General features: G+C 43.6%; 4 protein-coding genes across 5 annotated transcripts; all 4 read left to right on the top strand.

Annotated features, from left to right (window-relative positions):
* On the top strand, nucleotides 1–1,210 carry LOC115764506. 2 transcript variants are annotated; one of them, XM_030707597.1, is made up of 4 exons: nucleotides 1–71; nucleotides 128–308; nucleotides 362–623; nucleotides 680–1,210. In XM_030707597.1, coding segments are annotated over exons 1-4 (816 nt in total). In that variant the 5' UTR covers nucleotides 1–69; the 3' UTR covers nucleotides 1,051–1,210. The 2 variants fall into 2 exon arrangements, with proteins under 2 accessions (XP_030563457.1, XP_030563456.1); XM_030707596.1 differs by having other exon boundaries at nucleotides 677–1,209.
* Nucleotides 1,211–1,478: 268 nt separating this feature from the next.
* On the top strand, nucleotides 1,479–6,444 carry LOC115764562 (Fanconi anemia group I protein). The gene is made up of 13 exons (XM_030707686.1): nucleotides 1,479–1,615; nucleotides 1,669–2,123; nucleotides 2,182–2,417; nucleotides 2,476–2,585; nucleotides 2,641–3,094; nucleotides 3,152–3,240; nucleotides 3,300–3,409; nucleotides 3,466–3,731; nucleotides 3,793–4,130; nucleotides 4,196–4,536; nucleotides 4,609–4,940; nucleotides 5,005–5,761; nucleotides 5,822–6,444. Exons 1-13 carry the CDS (start codon nucleotides 1,520–1,522, stop codon nucleotides 6,426–6,428), a joined length of 4,191 nt encoding a protein of 1,396 aa, XP_030563546.1. The 5' UTR covers nucleotides 1,479–1,519; the 3' UTR covers nucleotides 6,429–6,444.
* A 1,944-nt stretch (nucleotides 6,445–8,388) lies between these two features.
* LOC115764448 lies at nucleotides 8,389–10,575 on the top strand. Its single transcript, XM_030707457.1, has 4 exons — nucleotides 8,389–8,470; nucleotides 9,509–9,745; nucleotides 9,879–9,959; nucleotides 10,025–10,575. Exons 1-4 carry the CDS (start codon nucleotides 8,389–8,391, stop codon nucleotides 10,573–10,575), a joined length of 951 nt encoding a protein of 316 aa, XP_030563317.1.
* Nucleotides 10,576–12,605: 2,030 nt separating this feature from the next.
* Nucleotides 12,606–13,784, top strand: LOC115764494 (MORN repeat-containing protein 3). Its single transcript, XM_030707582.1, has 2 exons — nucleotides 12,606–13,244; nucleotides 13,304–13,784. The coding sequence occupies exons 1-2, from the start codon at nucleotides 12,767–12,769 to the stop codon at nucleotides 13,711–13,713; spliced, it is 888 nt and encodes a 295-aa protein (XP_030563442.1). The 5' UTR covers nucleotides 12,606–12,766; the 3' UTR covers nucleotides 13,714–13,784.
* Nucleotides 13,785–18,596: the final 4,812 nt, after the last annotated feature.

Raw genomic sequence — 18,596 nt, 5'->3', positions numbered from 1 at the left:
TGTGTTATCGAAACACGGCCAAATCAGATACCATTTGACAGTACAAGAAAAAATAATCAATATAGCAGAATGTAATAAAATGCATTTTATTACTTAAAAAGTTTAATAAAGTGTATTTCAATTGCAGGGGCAAGCACAGGACAGCACAACAGGATGCCATTTTCGTGGCATTTATGGAAAGACATCCCATAATTGCGAAAAACTACTACAAAGGCGATAAATTGGCCAGCGAGGCCGCCTGGCAGAGATTAAGCAAGGAGCTAAACAGTGTGGGACCGCCAGTTAAAGAAGCCGGCGAATGGAAGCGAGTAGGTTAAATGACAGTTCAATCTGCCCAGCAATCATATGATAACAATTGTAGGTATGGAAAGATTGGAAGAGCTGCATACGCAAGAAGATTGCCAACAATCGGCTGGAGCCGAACGGCACGGGGAAGAGTTCCTTATACCAGGACACGCTCACGCCCCTGGAAGATGCCGTGGCGACAATCACCGACCTCTATGAGATGGCAGACATCATAGTCGAATCGCAGCCAAAGTCTAAAGCTCGTCAAGAAACGAACGCAAACATGCGCCTGCAGGACATCAAAACAGACCAGGACGACGAGGAGGTGTCCGATAATGGTATGTCCCTGTGCTTGCCCAAACAATCAAATAGTTCAACTTGTACGCCTTAGAAGATGAGTTGGAGCAGGAGGATGACGACGACGATGCATCTGGCGGCGACTCGATCAGCGTGCGCGACGTCGGAGTCAAAGTGGAGCAGCAAATGCATCAACAGTCCACAGCCAAAAAACGAAAACTGGAACACGATAATCTCAACGGATCCGGCTCCGTGAATGGCAGCACGGTGCTCCTGGACATTGCCAAAGAGCTGCGCGAACTGAACAGGCAGACGAGATTGAATGCCCAGCGCACAGAAGCCAATACCGAGGCCTTGCTGGCAATGGGCACTCAAATATCTGACCTAATGCAACAGCAGCTGAAGGAACGCAAGCGTCTCAATGCCATAATGGAGAAGTTTGTGCTCAAGATGGAGACTACCGACTAAAATAGTTAGCAATATGTTTAAACTAAAGAAGCTAGATATTAGGTCATTTATTTTACTTAACTTGGAGTAAACTAGGATTGTGTCTTAAATTGATTCAAAGCTTGCTTTGATAATTGTAAATGAAATGTATGCGCTTAAAACCAAATATAAATGTATGAAGCCAAAAACAAGTTTTCTTATTAGTACGCCGCCAACTGGCAGGCTTCATATGAATAATCCAATACTGAGTACTGATAAGAATTGTTTCGCGTAACCTTATTAGAAGCAGGGGCACGAAATGCTATCGATTAATTTCCCTTGCTGTTCGATAGTCAACTGTTGCCAAATTGCTGCCAAGTTTCATCACTAGCTGGCAAAACTTCCATCGCTAGTTGCAAAACAGCGCCAAATGTGGCGCAGCAAGTTTTTAATTTAAATTAAAATCAAATTTTACGCTTATTTTATAAACTATTGTACCTCAACGAGCAGCATGAGCGCCGCATTGGACGTACGTGTGTGTAAGCTGGGTGAGCGAAACCAAATAGAGGAGCTGCGAGAGCTGATACGGAAAACTAGCATCAAGGATGTAAGTTGGCGTCTTTAATTTTGAACTCTGATCTAATTGCTGTTAATACACAGCTGACGGCAACTATCGGAGCCAAGCTGACCCGCAAGGATTTTATTAATTTCTGGAACTACCTGTTGCTTGCCTGCGATGGCAACAGCCTGGAGACGCAGGAGAAGCGCTTCGCCTGTGTGCGTTGCTTTCTGGACGGACTGCGCAAAGTGGAGATGGGCCACAAGCTCACCATCGATTTGATAACGCGCATCTGCCAGGATTTGGGCAGCTACACGGCCGACCAGCTGAATTGGATAGTTGAGCACTGCATGGATGACATGCGGGCGGGCGATGCCAAGTGCGTGGCCTGGAAGGATTTGCTGCCGGAGACGTTGCTCGTGCTGGCGGTCAAGCCGCGTCTCATCATCAACGGCATCGCCATGACAGGCCCCGAGCTCAGGGACACAACTGTGCGTAACCTGAGTGCTATGCGCTGGCCCATTGCAATTCTGACGCCCATCGCGGACATGTTCAGGTGGGTTGGTCGCCTGCGTCTGGAGTTAACTTTCTGTACTTAATCTCTTGTTTTTCAGCATGCTGAAGTTGAGCAATGGCGAGCGTTTCACAGTGTTGAATAAGTTTGCCGGCGCTCTGCAGGATTTGTCGCCCATGGAGCTGCCGGCTCTGTGTTTCCAGCTCTTCTCCATGTGCACAAGCGCTGCACAGCTGATCATCCCGCTGCTGGCGCTGGAAAAGTACTTTCATAGAAACTACTACAAGCGCCTATTCTCGGACATGTGCAGCAACTCCACAGATCTTGATAGCATAGGTGCGCATATTGAACCTCTTCTCGTCTGCCGTCATGTTAAGTCTTTGCTGCCTTTTAGATGCCTACTCTGATAAGGAACTGCGCGAGGCGGAGGAGACAGTGCTGCATCATTTGAACTATTGTACCATGTACCTGCTCAGCGAGCAGCATGTGGCTATTATGCTTAGGGTAAGCTTGAAGTCTTTGTATGTACTTTTAAGCTCAATCATTACGCTGCTTGCAGAACTTTCTCCACATGCCGGATGTCATATTGACGCCCTTTATGCTCAGCGCCATCATCTCAATGACAGCCGTTAATCGCGATCCGGAATCTGCGCGCCTCTCCAGCAGCATTCTGTTGCCTTTTCTGCGTAGCGTCATCAAGAACAACGAGGAGGAACAAACGCTGGCTGAATACTCAGTCTGGTGTCGTGACACGCTGCAGCGCAAACATGTAGATTTGGTTCAGGTCTTCACTGTACTCATCGATCAGAATAAGGATGGCAAGGATGTGGTCACTCCCGGACTGGTTAATTTGGCCTTTACGCTGCTGAAAGCACATAATGCACCTAAGCTGAATACGCTGGCCATTACATTTCTAACCAAGTTCGTGCGCCGCCGCTTCATGTTTGGCCAGGGCATTATCAAGCGCATTGCCGAGTGGATGGTCGTGGATCAGGAGCAGAATCAGTTCTCAGGTGTGTAGCTGGTCACAAATATAACATAGTCTAAAATTAACTTTTGATCCGCGACAGAATGCCTAACCATGCTAAGCGTAGCGGATACGTACACGGTCTCGGAGTGCCTGGAGACTATTACGACTGTCATGGAGGATTTTCTTTGGGCAAGTTGGGCAACTCATGTGTTCTTTGACCACTTCCTAAGCTTTTATTTTGACTTCAGCTGCCGGGCGAGCAATCCATGCGCATGATGAACTTTATATTGCCGCTGCTTAAGCTTTCCAATCGCGTGCGCGATGCCCTCATTGATGTGCTGCGCAAAGCCATGACCAAGTGGGTGTTTCCGTATCCTTGTAAACTCTTTGAATTCATTTCATTTGCCTCCATAGAGACTATCGCACACGGCGCATGGCCATCTTTGGTTATTGCATGATCCTCAAGCAGCTGAACAACAGCAACTCGGCGCGTCAATCGCAGAATGCGAACAGCTTCTGCACGCAGCACAGCATTTCTGGCTACTCGATGATGACGCAGAGCTCCTTTGCCACACGCAGCAATCCGCAGCGCAATTTTGATATGCTCACCCTGGAAATTATTGGAATATTGCGCAGCTGTTTTGAACAGCAACTGGGCATACGACGTACGCTGTACGAGAGTGAGTGGAAAATGTTGTTAGTTTAGGACATTCAATTAAGCCCGATTCTGCTCTTTCACAGATCTTCAACGTGCAGTTGAACTGAACGCCAAGCTGGTGCCTCACGTGCTGCAGTTCGTTGACTTTCACTTTCGTGGCTTTTTCGATACGCCGGCAGCTGTGGATCAGGCGGCTGATGATTTGGACACAAATTTTACTATAAATTACGAACGTCTTGCTAGTGTTAAGGACGATCAGCTGGAGCTAAAGGATAATCTGGGCTGCTTGGTGCAGTTTGTTTCCCATTGTTTGGCCATTTTTGAACGTGCGCCTTATGGCTGCGATGTGCGTGAGCTGCAGCGACTGCTGACAGTCTGCACACAGCGTTTGGTGACCAAGCGGCTGCCACTGGAAGACACCGTGAGTAGCTAAAATCCCAGCTTAAGAATTATATTGACTTACCCTGTTCACGAAATCAATTTAAGTCCCCGCCAGCTACACCTTTGAAGTGCGCACGCATTCAGCAGCAGCTAAATCTCATCGAGGGGCTCATCTCGCATTCGCTGCTCAGCTCGAAGCCCGGCAATGATGCCTTGCGACAGGTGCTGCCGCTGTTTAAACAGCATCAGAAACTGCTTAAGGATCTTGGTGCCTTGGCAGACACCTCAAAAAAAGCACAGAAAAATACAAAGCAGCCAACAACCAACGACAGCAACGCGACTGTTAATATCAGTGTGAACACGGTCAAAATAAAGAGAATGTGCACGCAGCCGGAGAATATTTGGGATCTGGCTATAATCAAAAGGCTGCTCCACACGCTACATGAGTGGGTGTCACGAATATATATGTATGTTGAGCTGATCCACACAAATACTTTGTATTCTCTTTTTCAATTTAGCGACCATGTGCCCTTTGCCAGTGCGGCAAACACCGCACCTTTGCGCAGTCATGAGCCGCTGGTGCGTTATGTGCTGGAGATTGCGGCCCAGAAAGTTCAGGCCATACGCGAGGAGCCGGACTATAAGCAGCTCTCCTATAGCAAGCGGACCCTGAAGCTGCTGACTGACATTACGAAGGTAATTTACGAGCGCTGCATACAACGTCTGCCCGAACTGTGGCAGGATTTCGATTTGGAGAGTGCCGTGCTGGCGGCCAAGTGTTTTATGCAGTGTACTCGCACGGCGCACGAGACATATGGCAGGCGATTCAAGGAGTTTGTAAAGGGTTTCGGTAAGCAGAAGATGCTTATGATACTTTTCGTGATATAAAATAGACTTTTTCCTACTCTGCGCAGACATGGCCGTCATTAACAAAAGCAAGGCAGTTACCTATGTCCTGCAGGAAGTGCTGGTGCAGTATATGAAAGAGGACGCCTGCAATAATGCCAACACGCAGCTACTCAGTACGGACAAAAACGGCGCTAAGCTGCCCGTTTATTTGCTGGAGGCGCTGGAACTATTCTATGATCACATTGACTATGGAGAGCGTGCTGCAATTGATTCATACACTTGGCTGCTCGACTTTTGTCAGACACACGAGCTGCACAATCCAGAAATGGGTTTGTTGCATCGCATGCTATTCACACAGCGCCAGAAGACGCACTCCGGTCCGTTCTTTGATGCCGTGGCCAGGCAGCTAGGCAAAGTGCTCGGCTGGCAGAATGATGACAACGTCTCGGAGCAGTCGGATTTGGGCCTAAAGTCGCTTGATATGAGCACAATTGCCACCTGCCTGCAGTATTTGTATGCAGCGGTGCAGAAACAGCTAGAAGATGTGGAATACTTCGTTATCAAGGCAAACAATTTAAACTATAAATGCAACATTGTGCCCGAGTCCGATCGCGTCTATTGGCGTGGCAATTTGGACACATTGGAGGGTTCCATTTGCGCTCAGTTAATACTTATAACACGCACACTGCTGGAAATTACAAATGTGTGTGTACCGCTGGGCAATCACATGGATGGGCTAATGAAGCTGCTAATACAACATTATACGTGCCTCAAGAATCTGGCCAGACACTATTTGGCCAGCAGTTCCGTCAAGAGCAGCAAGTGAGTTGTGGCTATGCGGCTGATCTTTCCATTTACTAACTTCTATAAACTCCCTCCCAGATTCGAGCAGCTGCTGCGCAATGTGGGCAAGCCGCTGCCCGCGAACATCTATCAGCTAATCTCCTATGTGGAGTACAATATTCTGGACGAGCAGGCACAGCAGCCGGCCGTAAAGCGCAAACCGCAGGCAGAACGCGCCAAGGTGCTGCGTGAGACGCGTCTCATACCTAAAGTAATATTGGCCATCGAGAATTTCAACAAGCATATTATATTGCTATCCAAGAAGTTCAAAACTTACGATCGGCTGTCGGACTATCTGCACTTTGGCGCTGTGCGCGATTTTAATATACAATCAGGTGACCTGAGGGCTGTCATTGAGCGCACTTATTCGCACAGCAGCCAGATTGAGGTGTCCGATAGCAATTTGGAAGTGCCGGATGAAGATGAGGAGGAGCACGAGCACGAGCAGGAGCCTGAGCAGCAACAGGAGACCGAGGAAGATGATAATGATGATGATGAACAGGAGCCGGAGCCAGAGCAGGAGCCGCCTAAAAAGAAACGGAAAACCGCTCAGAAAAACCAACGAAGACGACGCATTCCCACCAGCGATGCGGCAGCAGAGGAGTCACAGCCGAAACGTAGGCGTGGACGCTCCAGCAAGAAATAAGAGCGACCATTGAAGGATGCCTTTTCTTTGGGGATGTGGGCAGCACGTGTGCCTCCTTCTGTACCACATCATCAGCGACGACGCGCAAATATCCATTTAAGTTTTTAACTTGTGTTTTTATGTACTTTCGCGCAAATTTGATGCCCGCACGCAATAGAGGAACAGCACATCTACGGGTCGAGCCATCATTTTATTGCACTTGAAAACTTAATTAGGCCAAAATGCGGTGTGAACGCCTATTTTTTTACATTTTGTATATATACATGTATATGTATCAACGTGTTTCTCTGCAGCTGTGCGAGATTTTTATTACATGCATCAAATGTAATTTGTTACCAAAATTTGATGTGTTTCTATCTTCTTCAAAACGGCATAAATAAAAGAAAACTTGCACTGCCAGCGGATGGGGGTTTTGGGGGTTGCAACTGCTGTTCGTTATGGCCTGCCAACTGTTTTCCTTTTTTTTCCGACTGCCCCCCTCCCTTTTTGGCCATCATTTAAATGCGTGGCAGGTTTTATGGTCAGGTAACTTTTGAGCTTGGCCTCGTATCAAACTCAAATCTAACATAGTAACTTAACGGATGTATTAAAGGGCGTGTATTTGAACTACTTGTTGGATTAAGTTGAGGAAATTTGCTGTTGGAATGTTTCGGCGTGCCCCCTACCCTCTTGTGCTGTGGCCGCAGCTCGAGTATGCATTGGGTGTCAAGGGTCAGTGCGCTTCAAGAGGCGCGAGGGGGTTGGCATTGTGACTATTTGTGGTTGCAGCAATTGTTTCTTCATTTTATATATGCACATGGTTAGCTTCCTGCAGGCCCTCTACTCATCCATTTGAGCAGAAATATGCTGCCTTTTGTCATCGAAAATAGTTGTGGAAATCAACTGACTTGCTTTGTTCCTTCGTTCGATTTGGGCATGAATGGATGAAACTCTTAACTTTATATGAATCAATTTGATATTTGAAAGTGGGCTAGTTTTCGAGTGCATTTCCACTCACTGGTTTGGGATAATAAAGAATTTAGCCATAGTTTATTTAGTTTCCATTTTGAATCATTTAACATTGGTTTGAATATTTGAATAGATAGAACAGGAGGGGAAATAAACTCACTTTTTTATGTGCGTCAAGCAACAATTTTTTAGGCTCTTTCTAGTAAAATATTTTCTATACTATATATCTATATACTATACTATACTTGGGTATAGTTTGTTTTGGGATGTCTATAATTTCCCATATTTTCTCAACAACTTTTTTTTGTCTCAAAATGACGTCATTTGCCCCCTCTGCCGCTCGTGTTGCTGTGTTTGCTTCGTTAGCAAAAGTTCAAATTTACATTGGAAAAACATAAATATTTTGTTTTTCCTTGGCGCTGTGTAATATTCGTATTGTTCTCTCTCTAGTTTGGTGACATTTTCGTGAATTGTTAACAAGTTTAGCGCCAGGCCGAGTGTTTGGTTTGCACCTCTCCACACTGTTCCGCCCCCTCCCCCCTGTCTAAGCTGGATGGGGGTGTCTAAATTTATTATTCAAATTTCCTCAGTTGATTTGCTTGCATTTATTATTAAACATTACAGGCGCGATTTGAGCATTGTTTTTAATTCACTTAAAACTACATAAATTTAACTTTACATGCAAGCCGCACTCACGTGCCCCAGGGCCAAGAGCCCGGGCCAGTGCGTTAAATTTCCAATAGATACAAAGATACAAATGTATCTATGCGTGCTTTCGGCTTTGTCGCGCCGAAACGCGCTGTTCCAAGCGCTTAGTTCACGACGCTGCGTTTTAATTCAATCAAAAGACCAGCTCGCGACTTGACGAATCTTTAGTCGATCGCTCGAGCGCAACGGCAACGGTTCACTTTCGGTTTCACTGGATCGCAGATCGGCTGGCCTTAGCTACAATCTATATATCTCGGTCCTTAAGCTTAATTCGCGCGAGTAGCTGGGTTGAATGCATCTCAAGATGTTTGCTGATCGCAGCTCCAAATTGTTGCTGCTACTGCTGCATATGTTTGCACTGTGCCACTGGAGCGACGCCAGGTTGCGTGAGTATATTGCATATTGGGAAAATACGTTAGCGAAAATCACACCAGCTGAAGGTCGAACGTCAGTGAGTCAGTCAGTCAGTCATCAATCAATCAGTCAGCTGTGATTAGGATACACAGTTTGAATACTTAGATTGGAATATTGACGTAGCGAGAATATTTATGGTCCGATCTTTAAATCTGTTAGTCAGCCTAGGCTCCAAATACTTTTACTTCTCAATACAATTCTGGGCTAACAATTTTAGGAGGTATTGATATTCAGGACTTTCTGAGCTATGCTTGTGCTACCCAAGTATCTTCACACTTTGTACACGTTTGTATATTCTTCAAGTTTAAAGCATCTTTCTTTTGAAGCATCGAACAAATTGAGTACATACACTCCGAGGAAACATCAGGAATTTCGTATATTTTTTAAGTACAAAAAAATGTCAAGAACTGTTAAGAGTTTAAAGACGTAGCTTATAATATATAAGGTTGTGGCTCCCATATCACTTTTTCTTTATTATTACGGAAGCTATTTCTGACTAAGCCAGACGGCCTTCGTCTTATAGCCATATTATTAGACCTAGTCTTCCAGCCAAAGGGCCAATGATCTGAGCCAAATCAAAGCAACTATTTCGACAATAATGGAAATAACAACAACACGTCGATTGCAACTGTTGCGCATATTAATTATGCTCGTCGGAAAGCGAAGGTCTACACCAACAACAACTAATCCAAGCCACACATTTAAATTATATATAGATATATGGTACTGACCGCTACATAGAATTGCAAATGCAGCAAATGTTGCTTCTGAAGGTGGCACGTTCCATGATCAAGGTCGCCTACCAATTGGACACATTTTGTACTTATTCTAAAAACAAGAAAGAACTCCCATATAATATGGCGATTGGTCAAGATATTTTGAGAAATAATATATCAGAAAGGCTGACTTATGCTTTAAAGCTAAGAGACTAAGAGACTTGGATTTTGATTCTATTCAAGAATATATATGGGGTTAGATCTGTCTCCTTTCACTATAATATCCTCCACAAGGCTTTAATGACCTGCCCATTTTAGCCTCTAGCATAACGCCCTGTGCTCGAGATGATCCTCAGCTGGAGCGCTGCATCATAAATGCCGTCTATAATTTGCGGCCCCTTCTGGTGCATGGCAATCTGGGTGATGGCTATTACACGCCTCCTCTGGAGCCGCTGCAGCTGGACAACATTGAGCTGGGACGCAGCAGTCAGTTTCAGGCCACGTTTACGGATCTTGAGGCCACAGGTGGCAGCAATTTTATCATCGATCGCATTATGTGAGTGTCATTGAGCCCCAAGTTTGACAAGCACTGCTCTATAAAACGATTTCAGCGCCAAGCCCCAGGACATCTCGTATGATTTGTGGATAACACTGCCACGCATTGACTTTAAGGGCAAGTACTTTATGCGCCTCAATCTGCTGCTGCTGGACATTCAGGGCAAGGGCAATATGCGTGGCTACTGCGGTACGTAATCCCCTAAATACCCTATATGAAATCCTAACTGAACTTCGAAACCCAAACTTCCACAGATAATGCCAAGGCGGCGGTAAAGATGCGCGGCACACGCTATCTGAGAAACGGTCTCGAGTACGTCAAGTTCACCAAGATGACGATGAGAATACAGTTCAGGGATTTTAAGCTGCAGCTGGACAATCTCTTCAATGGTGATCGCATACTTGGCGAGGTGGGCAACACCCTAATCAATGACAACCAGGAGCTGTATCTTAACGAGATTGTGCCGGGCCTGGAGCGTGGCCTGTCCAAGAAGTTTCTGGATGTGGCCAATGAGATTTTGGCAACGGCCACCTTTGATGAAATGTTTCCGCCTGGACGCACCGTCATCAATCCTATACATTTTCCCAATGCGGGCGGGAATTCAGGCGCACCTGGTCCGTCCATATTCGAGACGCCTTTCTCCTCGCGTAATCCGGCAGGCGGAATTTTGGATCATCTGCCGCCGAGGAGCAATAGTCGTAATCCCTGGCCTAAGCAGCCCCCAAACAATCCAGGCGGCGGCATTTTTGGCGAGCTAACGCCTGGTGGAGGCATCATTGATCCCAGATTGAATCTGGGCAGTTAGGTTGAATGTGAATTGTTTGTTTTTAGACTTTTATTCTAAGCAAATAAAGTTATTGTTTTTTTTATTGTCCATGTCACGATGTAGTTATCGGGGCTTCGGCGAATTCCACCCGCAAGCGTGGAAAATTGGTGGAACTGTTTAAAGAGCTCTGTAACAACTTATCACAGAAGTTTTCGGAAAACTAAAATCTTTTGAGTTTTTAGTTGAGCCATAATGAAAGCATTTAATAGTTAAAAGCACCAGCTAATAGATCAAATTTCTTGGGATGGAGACCACGATATGGATTCCCCGGCACCTAATTTCGGCCCTTGACTGTGGGTACCGTTGTCTTACCCGAGCACCAATTTTGACTGTTAGTCACCCGAAATTGGCTCTGACTGTGGGTACAGTTGCCTCTTACCCGACCGCTAATTTGGCTAAGAGCGCTTAATGTCTTACTCCATTTGCTTGTGCTGGCTGAAGAAGCTTGGCAAACTTTTTAATCCACCGCAAAGCTTGAACAGTTTTGCATATTAAGCGCAAAGTTTGCGACTAAACAACACCAGGGGGACACTTTAAGGGCACACACATACAGACACCCACACACACACAGACACACACACACACACACAGCTCTGGCTGGTTTTACACCTGTTCAATGGGCATAGGGACAAACACGTGGCCAGCTTCGCGTCTTGTGATTAATCACCGGCAGCGACAAAGATGAATTTACAAAGATTTTGCCAGCTGCAAAGTTTTTATTCTCGCGCTGGGCAGTTAATTGTGTTAGCCGTAGATGGAAATGGGCCCAGAGCGAAGCAAGAAGAAGCAGCAGCAGCAGCAGCGGCAGAAAAAAGTGTTGGGCAGCGCTAATTAAATTCATGGGACGCAGCTGTCGGGACAAAAAGCATTATCGACTTTTAGGCGCTGAATATTTCAAATGAAAATGTTTTTGATGTAAACACAGGAGCAGCAGCAGCAGCATCAGTTGCTCTCGACCTACGTCCAGTTGCTGTCGAGTCAAAGGAAACCCTTGGCAACTGCCATTTTGGCCAAGTTCTGGTCGCCCGTACAAAGTGTCGCCCGAGCCGACATTAATTTCATTTATTAATTTTTAACTACGCCCGCGCACCAAAATAAAAGCAACTTGATAAATGGGCGGACCAAAATTTCAAATCTTTCGCGTGGCACATTTTACTTTCACTTTTTTTTTCCATTTTTTGGGTTTCTTTTGTGCCGTCCCCCCATCTGGCAGGCGCTTCCTTTTTTTTAGGGGAGGGGGCAGCGTTTTTCGCGTTTGCTTTGTTGTTGTTAATTTTTTTAATTCTTTGCTTTTCACTTGAAAGGCGCTTCACAAATGTGAAGAAGCGCCGCGGTCCGCTAATGTCCTTTCTTTTATCATTAAGTAGACAGCAGCGTGGGCGACTTGGGGTTGCTGCCGAGGCAGAGGCCGAGGCCAAGGCGTGGCAAGCGGCCATCAAGGCATTGTCCTGGGGTTGCCTGTGCACAGGTATTTGCGGCCATTAACGAAAAAGTAAGCGCTGTCGGCTTAAAGTTCTAAGGTTGCGCCGATGGAACAAAGTAGATAACGAACAAAAATCGCTCTCCCAGAAATTACAAACAAAAGAGCCAAAAGTGAGGACCAAAATTGATATTTTAATAATTAATAGATGCGTGTGGAAACAATTAAAATTAAACATTTATGTGCTGCATGTGTTGAGTTACAAAAAAAAAAAAAAAAAAAAAACAAATAAATAAAAAACAGAGCTTCATATAAATCGCAATGCATTAAATAATGCGAAAAACGAATACCATGCCCAATATATTGAGCCACCAGTGTATATCTAACTTGGGATTGTGGTATAAAGTATGGTATTTCGCATACCATACTTTAAGCATATACTTTAAATACTAGCAGTTCTTACTTCATATTTTAGTATAATTACAGGGAGATATATTGCGTGCATATCGACGTATATATACCCTATATATATACGTTTACAAAAACCTTTACACAAAAAATCACAGACAAATAGGCTTAGTTAGATTCAAAAAACATTTCTATTTAGAGTTTTTCAAAATACCAGTCATTGTACAACACTTGCTGTTGTTTTATACAAACAAAACCAAACTGCGATTCGCTAGAAAATTCGACCTTATTTCGACCTCCAAGTATTGGAATATTATAGAGCACTGATATAAATTTGTGATAATGGGCACTTGTGTGCAGCGTTTCTTCTGTCCCAATAAGCCAGTCTATAGCAATGGCTGTCGCGCCTTGTTCGTCTATCCCGCTGGAGGCACTTATAAGGGCTACTGGCGGCAGAATAAGCATCATGGCTGGGGCATAAAGACGACGCCAGAGCGTACCGACAGCTACTTTGCGATGAAAAAACGTCCGGAGGGACAGCTCATCTACAATGGACGCTGGGCGGAGGGCAAGCGCCAGGGCTGCGGCTCCATGATACGCAAGCGCGGCACAGATCTGCAAGTGATCTACTCGGGGCAGTGGTACGATGACATGAAGTGCGGCGAGGGCAAACAATTCTATCCGGACGGATGTGTTTACTTCGGACGTTGGCTGCGGAATCGTCGCCATGGCATGGGCATACAATGGTACGGCGATGGCAGCATCTATGTGGGCGAATGGGAGACGGACTTAAGGCATGGCCTGGGCGTGCTTTTCTATGGTAAGGCAGCTACTTCTTCGAAGCCCTGATCTACATAAGCAACCACCTGATTCCCACAGCTAATGGCAATCGCTATGAGGGTCACTTTGCGCGTGGCTTCAAGAACGGCGAGGGCGTCTTCTATCACATGCACACCGGCCAGATCCAGAAGGGCATTTGGGAGAACGACAATGCGAAGGTATCGGTTATGCAGGACGAGCCGGAGATCAGACGCAACGATAAGCCCACACCCTATCCCATTCCCAGAAACTATCTCAAATATCCCAATGAGATAATGAAGGAGCTTTTCCAACGCTACAAACCGTTTGGAGATAAGCCGCGACGTCGTTTCAACGATAAGGTCAGTCTGGAGTTTGTGCATAACAAACGCCAGTTTGCCTCCTTTGAGGAACGTCTGGCCACGCCCACAGGCTTGGATCTCTATCCAAACTCGGGCTTCGTCTGCACCTGCGAATGCAAAATCCTATAAGAAACAGTTTTAAGAATCTTTCTTTAAAATTCAAGCAAATGTTAAACTCACTTCAACATTAAATTATGGGCTACGTCAACAATGTGGGTGCTGTTGAAAAGTTATTGGGGTTAGATCTACACAAATAATAGAAAAAGGTACAAAAAATGCCCACCCTCTTAAAAAAGAGGGTATTGCGTATGTGTGAAGTGTGCACACCTGGTTTGGTCAGCTTGGGCCGTTCGGCCTGTTTTTGTCAGTTTTTGGTAATCATTTCATATGCAAATTTTCTGGTCCAGTTGTTGCCTTTGGGGACACCATTAAAAAAAAACGAGACGCTCTTCAGGACGAATATTCAATTTAATAAAGGATAATTTTCGATAGTATGGTTTTTTTTTTTCTATTATTCAAGTGGTTTTTGATTGAATAAAGCGTGTGAAAAGTTAACTTAAGCTGTTGCTGATTGGAACTGATTTAGCTTGAACCTTTTTATACTTCTGTAGAGGGTATTATAAATTTATCACGAAATATGTAACGCATGGAAGGAGACATTTTTGGCCCCATAGTGTATATATATTCTAGATCAATATCAACAGCTGAGTCGATATAGCCGTGTCCGTCTGCGCGTCTGTCAGTCTCTATTTCAAAGCAAATTTGCCTAGGTCCGCCTTCCGTTGCACGCATTACATACGTCAGAACGGATCAGACAATTTTATTATATAGCTGCCATATGAACGATTTGTCTACAAGGGTATTAAATGTTCGGCGTGCCGAAGATATCTTTTTTGCTTGTTTTATTAAGTGTGAAGTGTTGGAAAAGTTTCTTTCAATGGTAAGGCAACTACCTATTCAACTATATACTACATTTTAATTTGTATTTGATTGTGATCCAAAAGAGTTGGAAAAGAGTTTTTAACGTCAAGAAGAACTCATTGTCTGAATTATAACCTCTCAATATATTCAGATATTTAAGAAATTTAGCAATATGCGTTAGATTAAATATAAAGCAAGCAGAAAGGCTAGAATTTGAAGGCTTGGGTGCCTAAAATATATAATATAATAGATATTTGTCCGAGTTAGCAGACTTCTCTTTGGCCATGCATCTAGCTTTAAGATAATCGACTTTGAGATACCCTATGCACTGAAACAGAAAAGCTCGCATGCCCATAGCACGCGTTTAATTTGATAGATATTCCGTGAAGCTGTAAATCATTTGAATTCCTGGTTATTCGATCTTCTATTGCAGAGGTGGTAGATTTTTTTTATCAACCCTTTAAAATCCTGTTTTTTCTGCTGTTCATTAGCATAAAGTGCAGCTGCAGAAAAAAATGTGTGGTGTCATTTTTTTCCAGCCATAAATTTTCACTATGCAAATGCAACAAATAAAGGATGTGTTATCCTGGGCAATGTGGACGCGTGCCTCAGAAACTCTGCTTTCATATGCAAATGCTCGACGCATTGCCTTCAATTAACCTCGAACGGGTTTCTGCATATTTACTTTACATTACGATTTAGCTGACAGCTTGGGACTGTCTTCTATATCGACATATAGACTGGCACAAATCGAGTGCTGTTGACGTCAGTTGGGGGCCAACTCATTAATTAATACCGAGGTTCGAACTACAATTGCACGCAATTAATAATTGATGGCGGCCAAAGGCAGAAATCGTTGAGGTTTCTTTTCTTTTTTTTCGCAAGACAGCTCAACGGTTCGGTTGGATTTGGTTAATGTGGTTTGAGTTCTGAGGCCTGGGTTGGGGGCTGGTGGGCAGGATGTGAGGCAATGCTGCCTGGCGGCCAAATAATTGCAAGTGACAGGCGCTTTAATTTTTCTTCCTCTTTGGCAGCTTATTTTTAGACGTGGCCTAGCTGTGGGCGGGGCATCATCGAGTGGGGAGGCCCGGTTGCCATGTTTATGATAAACTTAATTCAGTGTAAATGAGCGGCCCCAATGAGGGTTGACAGCTGGTCGGGGCAGGGGGCTGGTGCCTAGCTAGGGGTTGGGGTCGCTTGCTGCTTACCACAAACTTTGGCGCTCGACCAAACTTCAAAAAAACAAATCTGAGCAAGAAAAGCAAAAAAGAAAGAGAGGAAAAACAACAACGAAATAAAGAAATAGCTGAAACTTTGTTCGATGGCTTTTCCGTTTGCAGTTGAATGAAATGGAAAATTTTAATTGCTCAACCTGTATGTGTGTGTGTTGGTGTGTGTACGCATCGGTGGGCAACGGGGCATGGAAATTCACTTCAGTGCAAAAGTATCTACGCAAAAAGATTAATTGGTGCTCCGAACAGAACTGAATATTTTACATATTTATTCAAGATATTCAAATCTAGTTATACGTTAATAAATACAAATTTTAGATGGTAATTACAATATTAAAGCCAAAACAAAAAGGAAATGTTGTTCGTTTAAAAAATATCTACTATAAAAATAAATGCTAAGTATCTCTTGCAAATTGCAGTTAATATAAGTACTTTCAATATCCTGACATACCTTGAAAGGGGTGGCTGTGAGTATCTCCCCCTATGAAAAAAGCTGCTAAAATTCAGCCGGTTTTGCCCCCTTTCACCGTTTCCAGTGCCCCAATTCTAATGAAATTTAAATTATTGCAATGCGCACACAAGCGCAAATGAGAACAAGGACCGAAGGCGAAACGCACATGGAACATGAAAGGACACACCGAAGGCAAATGACGAGGATGAGCGAGATGCTAATGACGATGCTCTAACTTCGCTGTAGCTTTGGCTGTATCTGAAGCTGAAGCCGCGGCAAGGACGCGAATTTCGTGGCCGTTTTCTCATTAAGCTGATGCGAGATGAGAATCCAAGCGCGAGTTAAAGCCTCAGCTCAGACGTAGGCGGAACGCGGCACACACACAAACATAAACACACACACACACACTGTTACACACGGGTGCCATAAATTATTTGCGCCAACCCTTGAAAAAAAAGCGTCGCACATCTTTTAACAGTACAAGAAAACGTAGCAGAAGAAGCAGCAGCAGGAGACGCAGCATTTGTTATAAATTAAGTGATGGGGGTGCTCAATGTGGCAACAACGGGTGCGGGTGCGGGTGCGGGTGCGGCAGGGGATGGAGAGGGGGAAAACGAAAGCATTTTAGAGGTGGGCTCATTACCGCCGCCAAGCTGGCAACCCTGTGACTTTTACCGTTACACAGCGAAACAAAACTGAAATAAAATCAAGTGACAAAAGTAAATTTACGCAGGAACCGAAGACTGAACACCCTAACACCCTTCGTACTATACTTAGATGAATATAACGAATTAGAGATAAATATATATCTATATCTATATCTATATCTATATCTATATCTATATCTATATCTATATCTATATCTATATCTATATCTATATCTATATCTATATCTATATCTATATCTATATCTATATCTATATCTATATCTATATCTATATCTATATCTATATCTATATCTATATCTATATCTATATCTATATCTATATCTATATCTATATCTATATCTATATCTATATCTATATCTATATCTATATCTATATCTATATCTATATCTATATCTATATCTATATCTATATCTATATCTATATCTATATCTATATCTATATCTATATCTATATCTATATCTATATCTATATCTATATCTATATCTATATCTATATCTATATCTATATCTATATCTATATCTATATCTATATCTATATCTATATCTATATCTATATCTATATCTATATCTATATCTATATCTATATCTATATCTATATCTATATCTATATCTATATCTATATCTATATCTATATCTATATCTATATCTATATCTATATCTATATCTATATCTATATCTATATCTATATCTATATCTATATCTATATCTATATCTATATCTATATCTATATCTATATCTATATCTATATCTATATCTATATCTATATCTATATCTATATCTATATCTATATCTATATCTATATCTATATCTATATCTTTATCTATATCTATATCTATATCTATATCTATATCAATATCTATATCTATATCTATAGCTATATCTATAGCCTCGACAAAATTCATAACAAAGTGTTAACACCTTTTAGTAGTGTGCTTATTTGAAAAGAGTAATGAAAAAAATTTGCATATTTTACGGCGCTGCGACGGCTGCTGCCCTGCAGATGGGGTTGTTCCCCCTGTTCATCTTCTTGTTGCTTGGCACGTTTGAGCTTTTGGCTATAAATAAGGCCGAACCGTGCAGAGCAGCAGCTGGAGGTGGGGTAAGTGGCAGGGGCAAGAAATGCCGCAGCGATGGCTGAGCATAAAACTAATTGCATATGCAGGCAGTCGGGCAATAATGGGATGGGTGGGCAGGAAGGTGGTTGGGGTTGATCTGCCATTGTTTTAACCCTTTGACGACCCATGTGCCCGCAACCCTTGCCCGGAAGTGGACAAGAGCAGCTCGACCAATGGGCAGCCGGCAAAGCAGCGGAGTTAACCCTTTCACTGGCCGCGGCAGGGTGAGCTGGGCACTTGGCTGGGAAGCAGAGGCATATGCCACACCCACAGCATGGCGCTTGAGGCCGCCCACACCGCGCACACTGGTAACAGCCTTGAATAACTTGCAGGAGTTTTTGTTTGTGTTGTGTTTGGGTGAAAACTTTGATTTCATTTGATTTGCCTCAAATGCGCCAAAGTTTCTTCAACCGGAAGGCACAACAGCAGCAACAACAAACTAGAGAAATGTAAAGAAGCAAAAAAAAAGAAAAAAATATGCGGCAAACAAATTAACAGTCCAGTGATTATTGTCAAAAGCAAAACGAGGAAGCAAAACAAGTGCCCTATCAACGGTACAAAAACTTTCCACAGGGCCCCATCCATGGTCAGGCGTTTCAAAATTAGAAAAGGGCATAATTTTAATG

Source organism: Drosophila novamexicana, unplaced genomic scaffold (genome assembly GCF_003285875.2).
Source record: "Drosophila novamexicana strain 15010-1031.04,08,12 unplaced genomic scaffold, DnovRS2.1 tig00000858-arrow-arrow-pilon, whole genome shotgun sequence".
NCBI classification, from domain to species: Eukaryota; Metazoa; Arthropoda; class Insecta; order Diptera; family Drosophilidae; genus Drosophila; species Drosophila novamexicana.
The sequence above is the reverse complement of the archived record's forward strand: the minus strand, read 5'-3'. Positions and strand labels throughout refer to the sequence as shown.

What these genes read in the sequence shown, in the direction of transcription:
- LOC115764506 (XM_030707596.1), top strand. An exon ending in AAGCCGGCGAATGGAAGCGA is followed by an intron (nt 309 to 361) that starts GTAGGTTAAATG and finishes TAACAATTGTAG; the next exon opens with GTATGGAAAGATTGGAAGAG. An exon ending in CGAGGAGGTGTCCGATAATG is followed by an intron (nt 624 to 676) that starts GTATGTCCCTGT and finishes TGTACGCCTTAG; the next exon opens with AAGATGAGTTGGAGCAGGAG.
- LOC115764562 (XM_030707686.1), top strand. Translation starts at nt 1,520, where the DNA reads ATGAGCGCCGCATTGGACGTACGTGTGTGTAAGCTGGGTGAGCGAAAC. An exon ending in GGAGCAGAATCAGTTCTCAG is followed by an intron (nt 3,095 to 3,151) that starts GTGTGTAGCTGG and finishes GATCCGCGACAG; the next exon opens with AATGCCTAACCATGCTAAGC. An exon ending in ACGACGTACGCTGTACGAGA is followed by an intron (nt 3,732 to 3,792) that starts GTGAGTGGAAAA and finishes GCTCTTTCACAG; the next exon opens with ATCTTCAACGTGCAGTTGAA.
- LOC115764448 (XM_030707457.1), top strand. Translation starts at nt 8,389, where the DNA reads ATGTTTGCTGATCGCAGCTCCAAATTGTTGCTGCTACTGCTGCATATG. An exon ending in TCTTGAGGCCACAGGTGGCA is followed by an intron (nt 9,746 to 9,878) that starts GCAATTTTATCA and finishes TGCCACGCATTG; the next exon opens with ACTTTAAGGGCAAGTACTTT. An exon ending in CAATATGCGTGGCTACTGCG is followed by an intron (nt 9,960 to 10,024) that starts GTACGTAATCCC and finishes AAACTTCCACAG; the next exon opens with ATAATGCCAAGGCGGCGGTA.
- LOC115764494 (XM_030707582.1), top strand. Translation starts at nt 12,767, where the DNA reads ATGGGCACTTGTGTGCAGCGTTTCTTCTGTCCCAATAAGCCAGTCTAT. An exon ending in CCTGGGCGTGCTTTTCTATG is followed by an intron (nt 13,245 to 13,303) that starts GTAAGGCAGCTA and finishes TGATTCCCACAG; the next exon opens with CTAATGGCAATCGCTATGAG.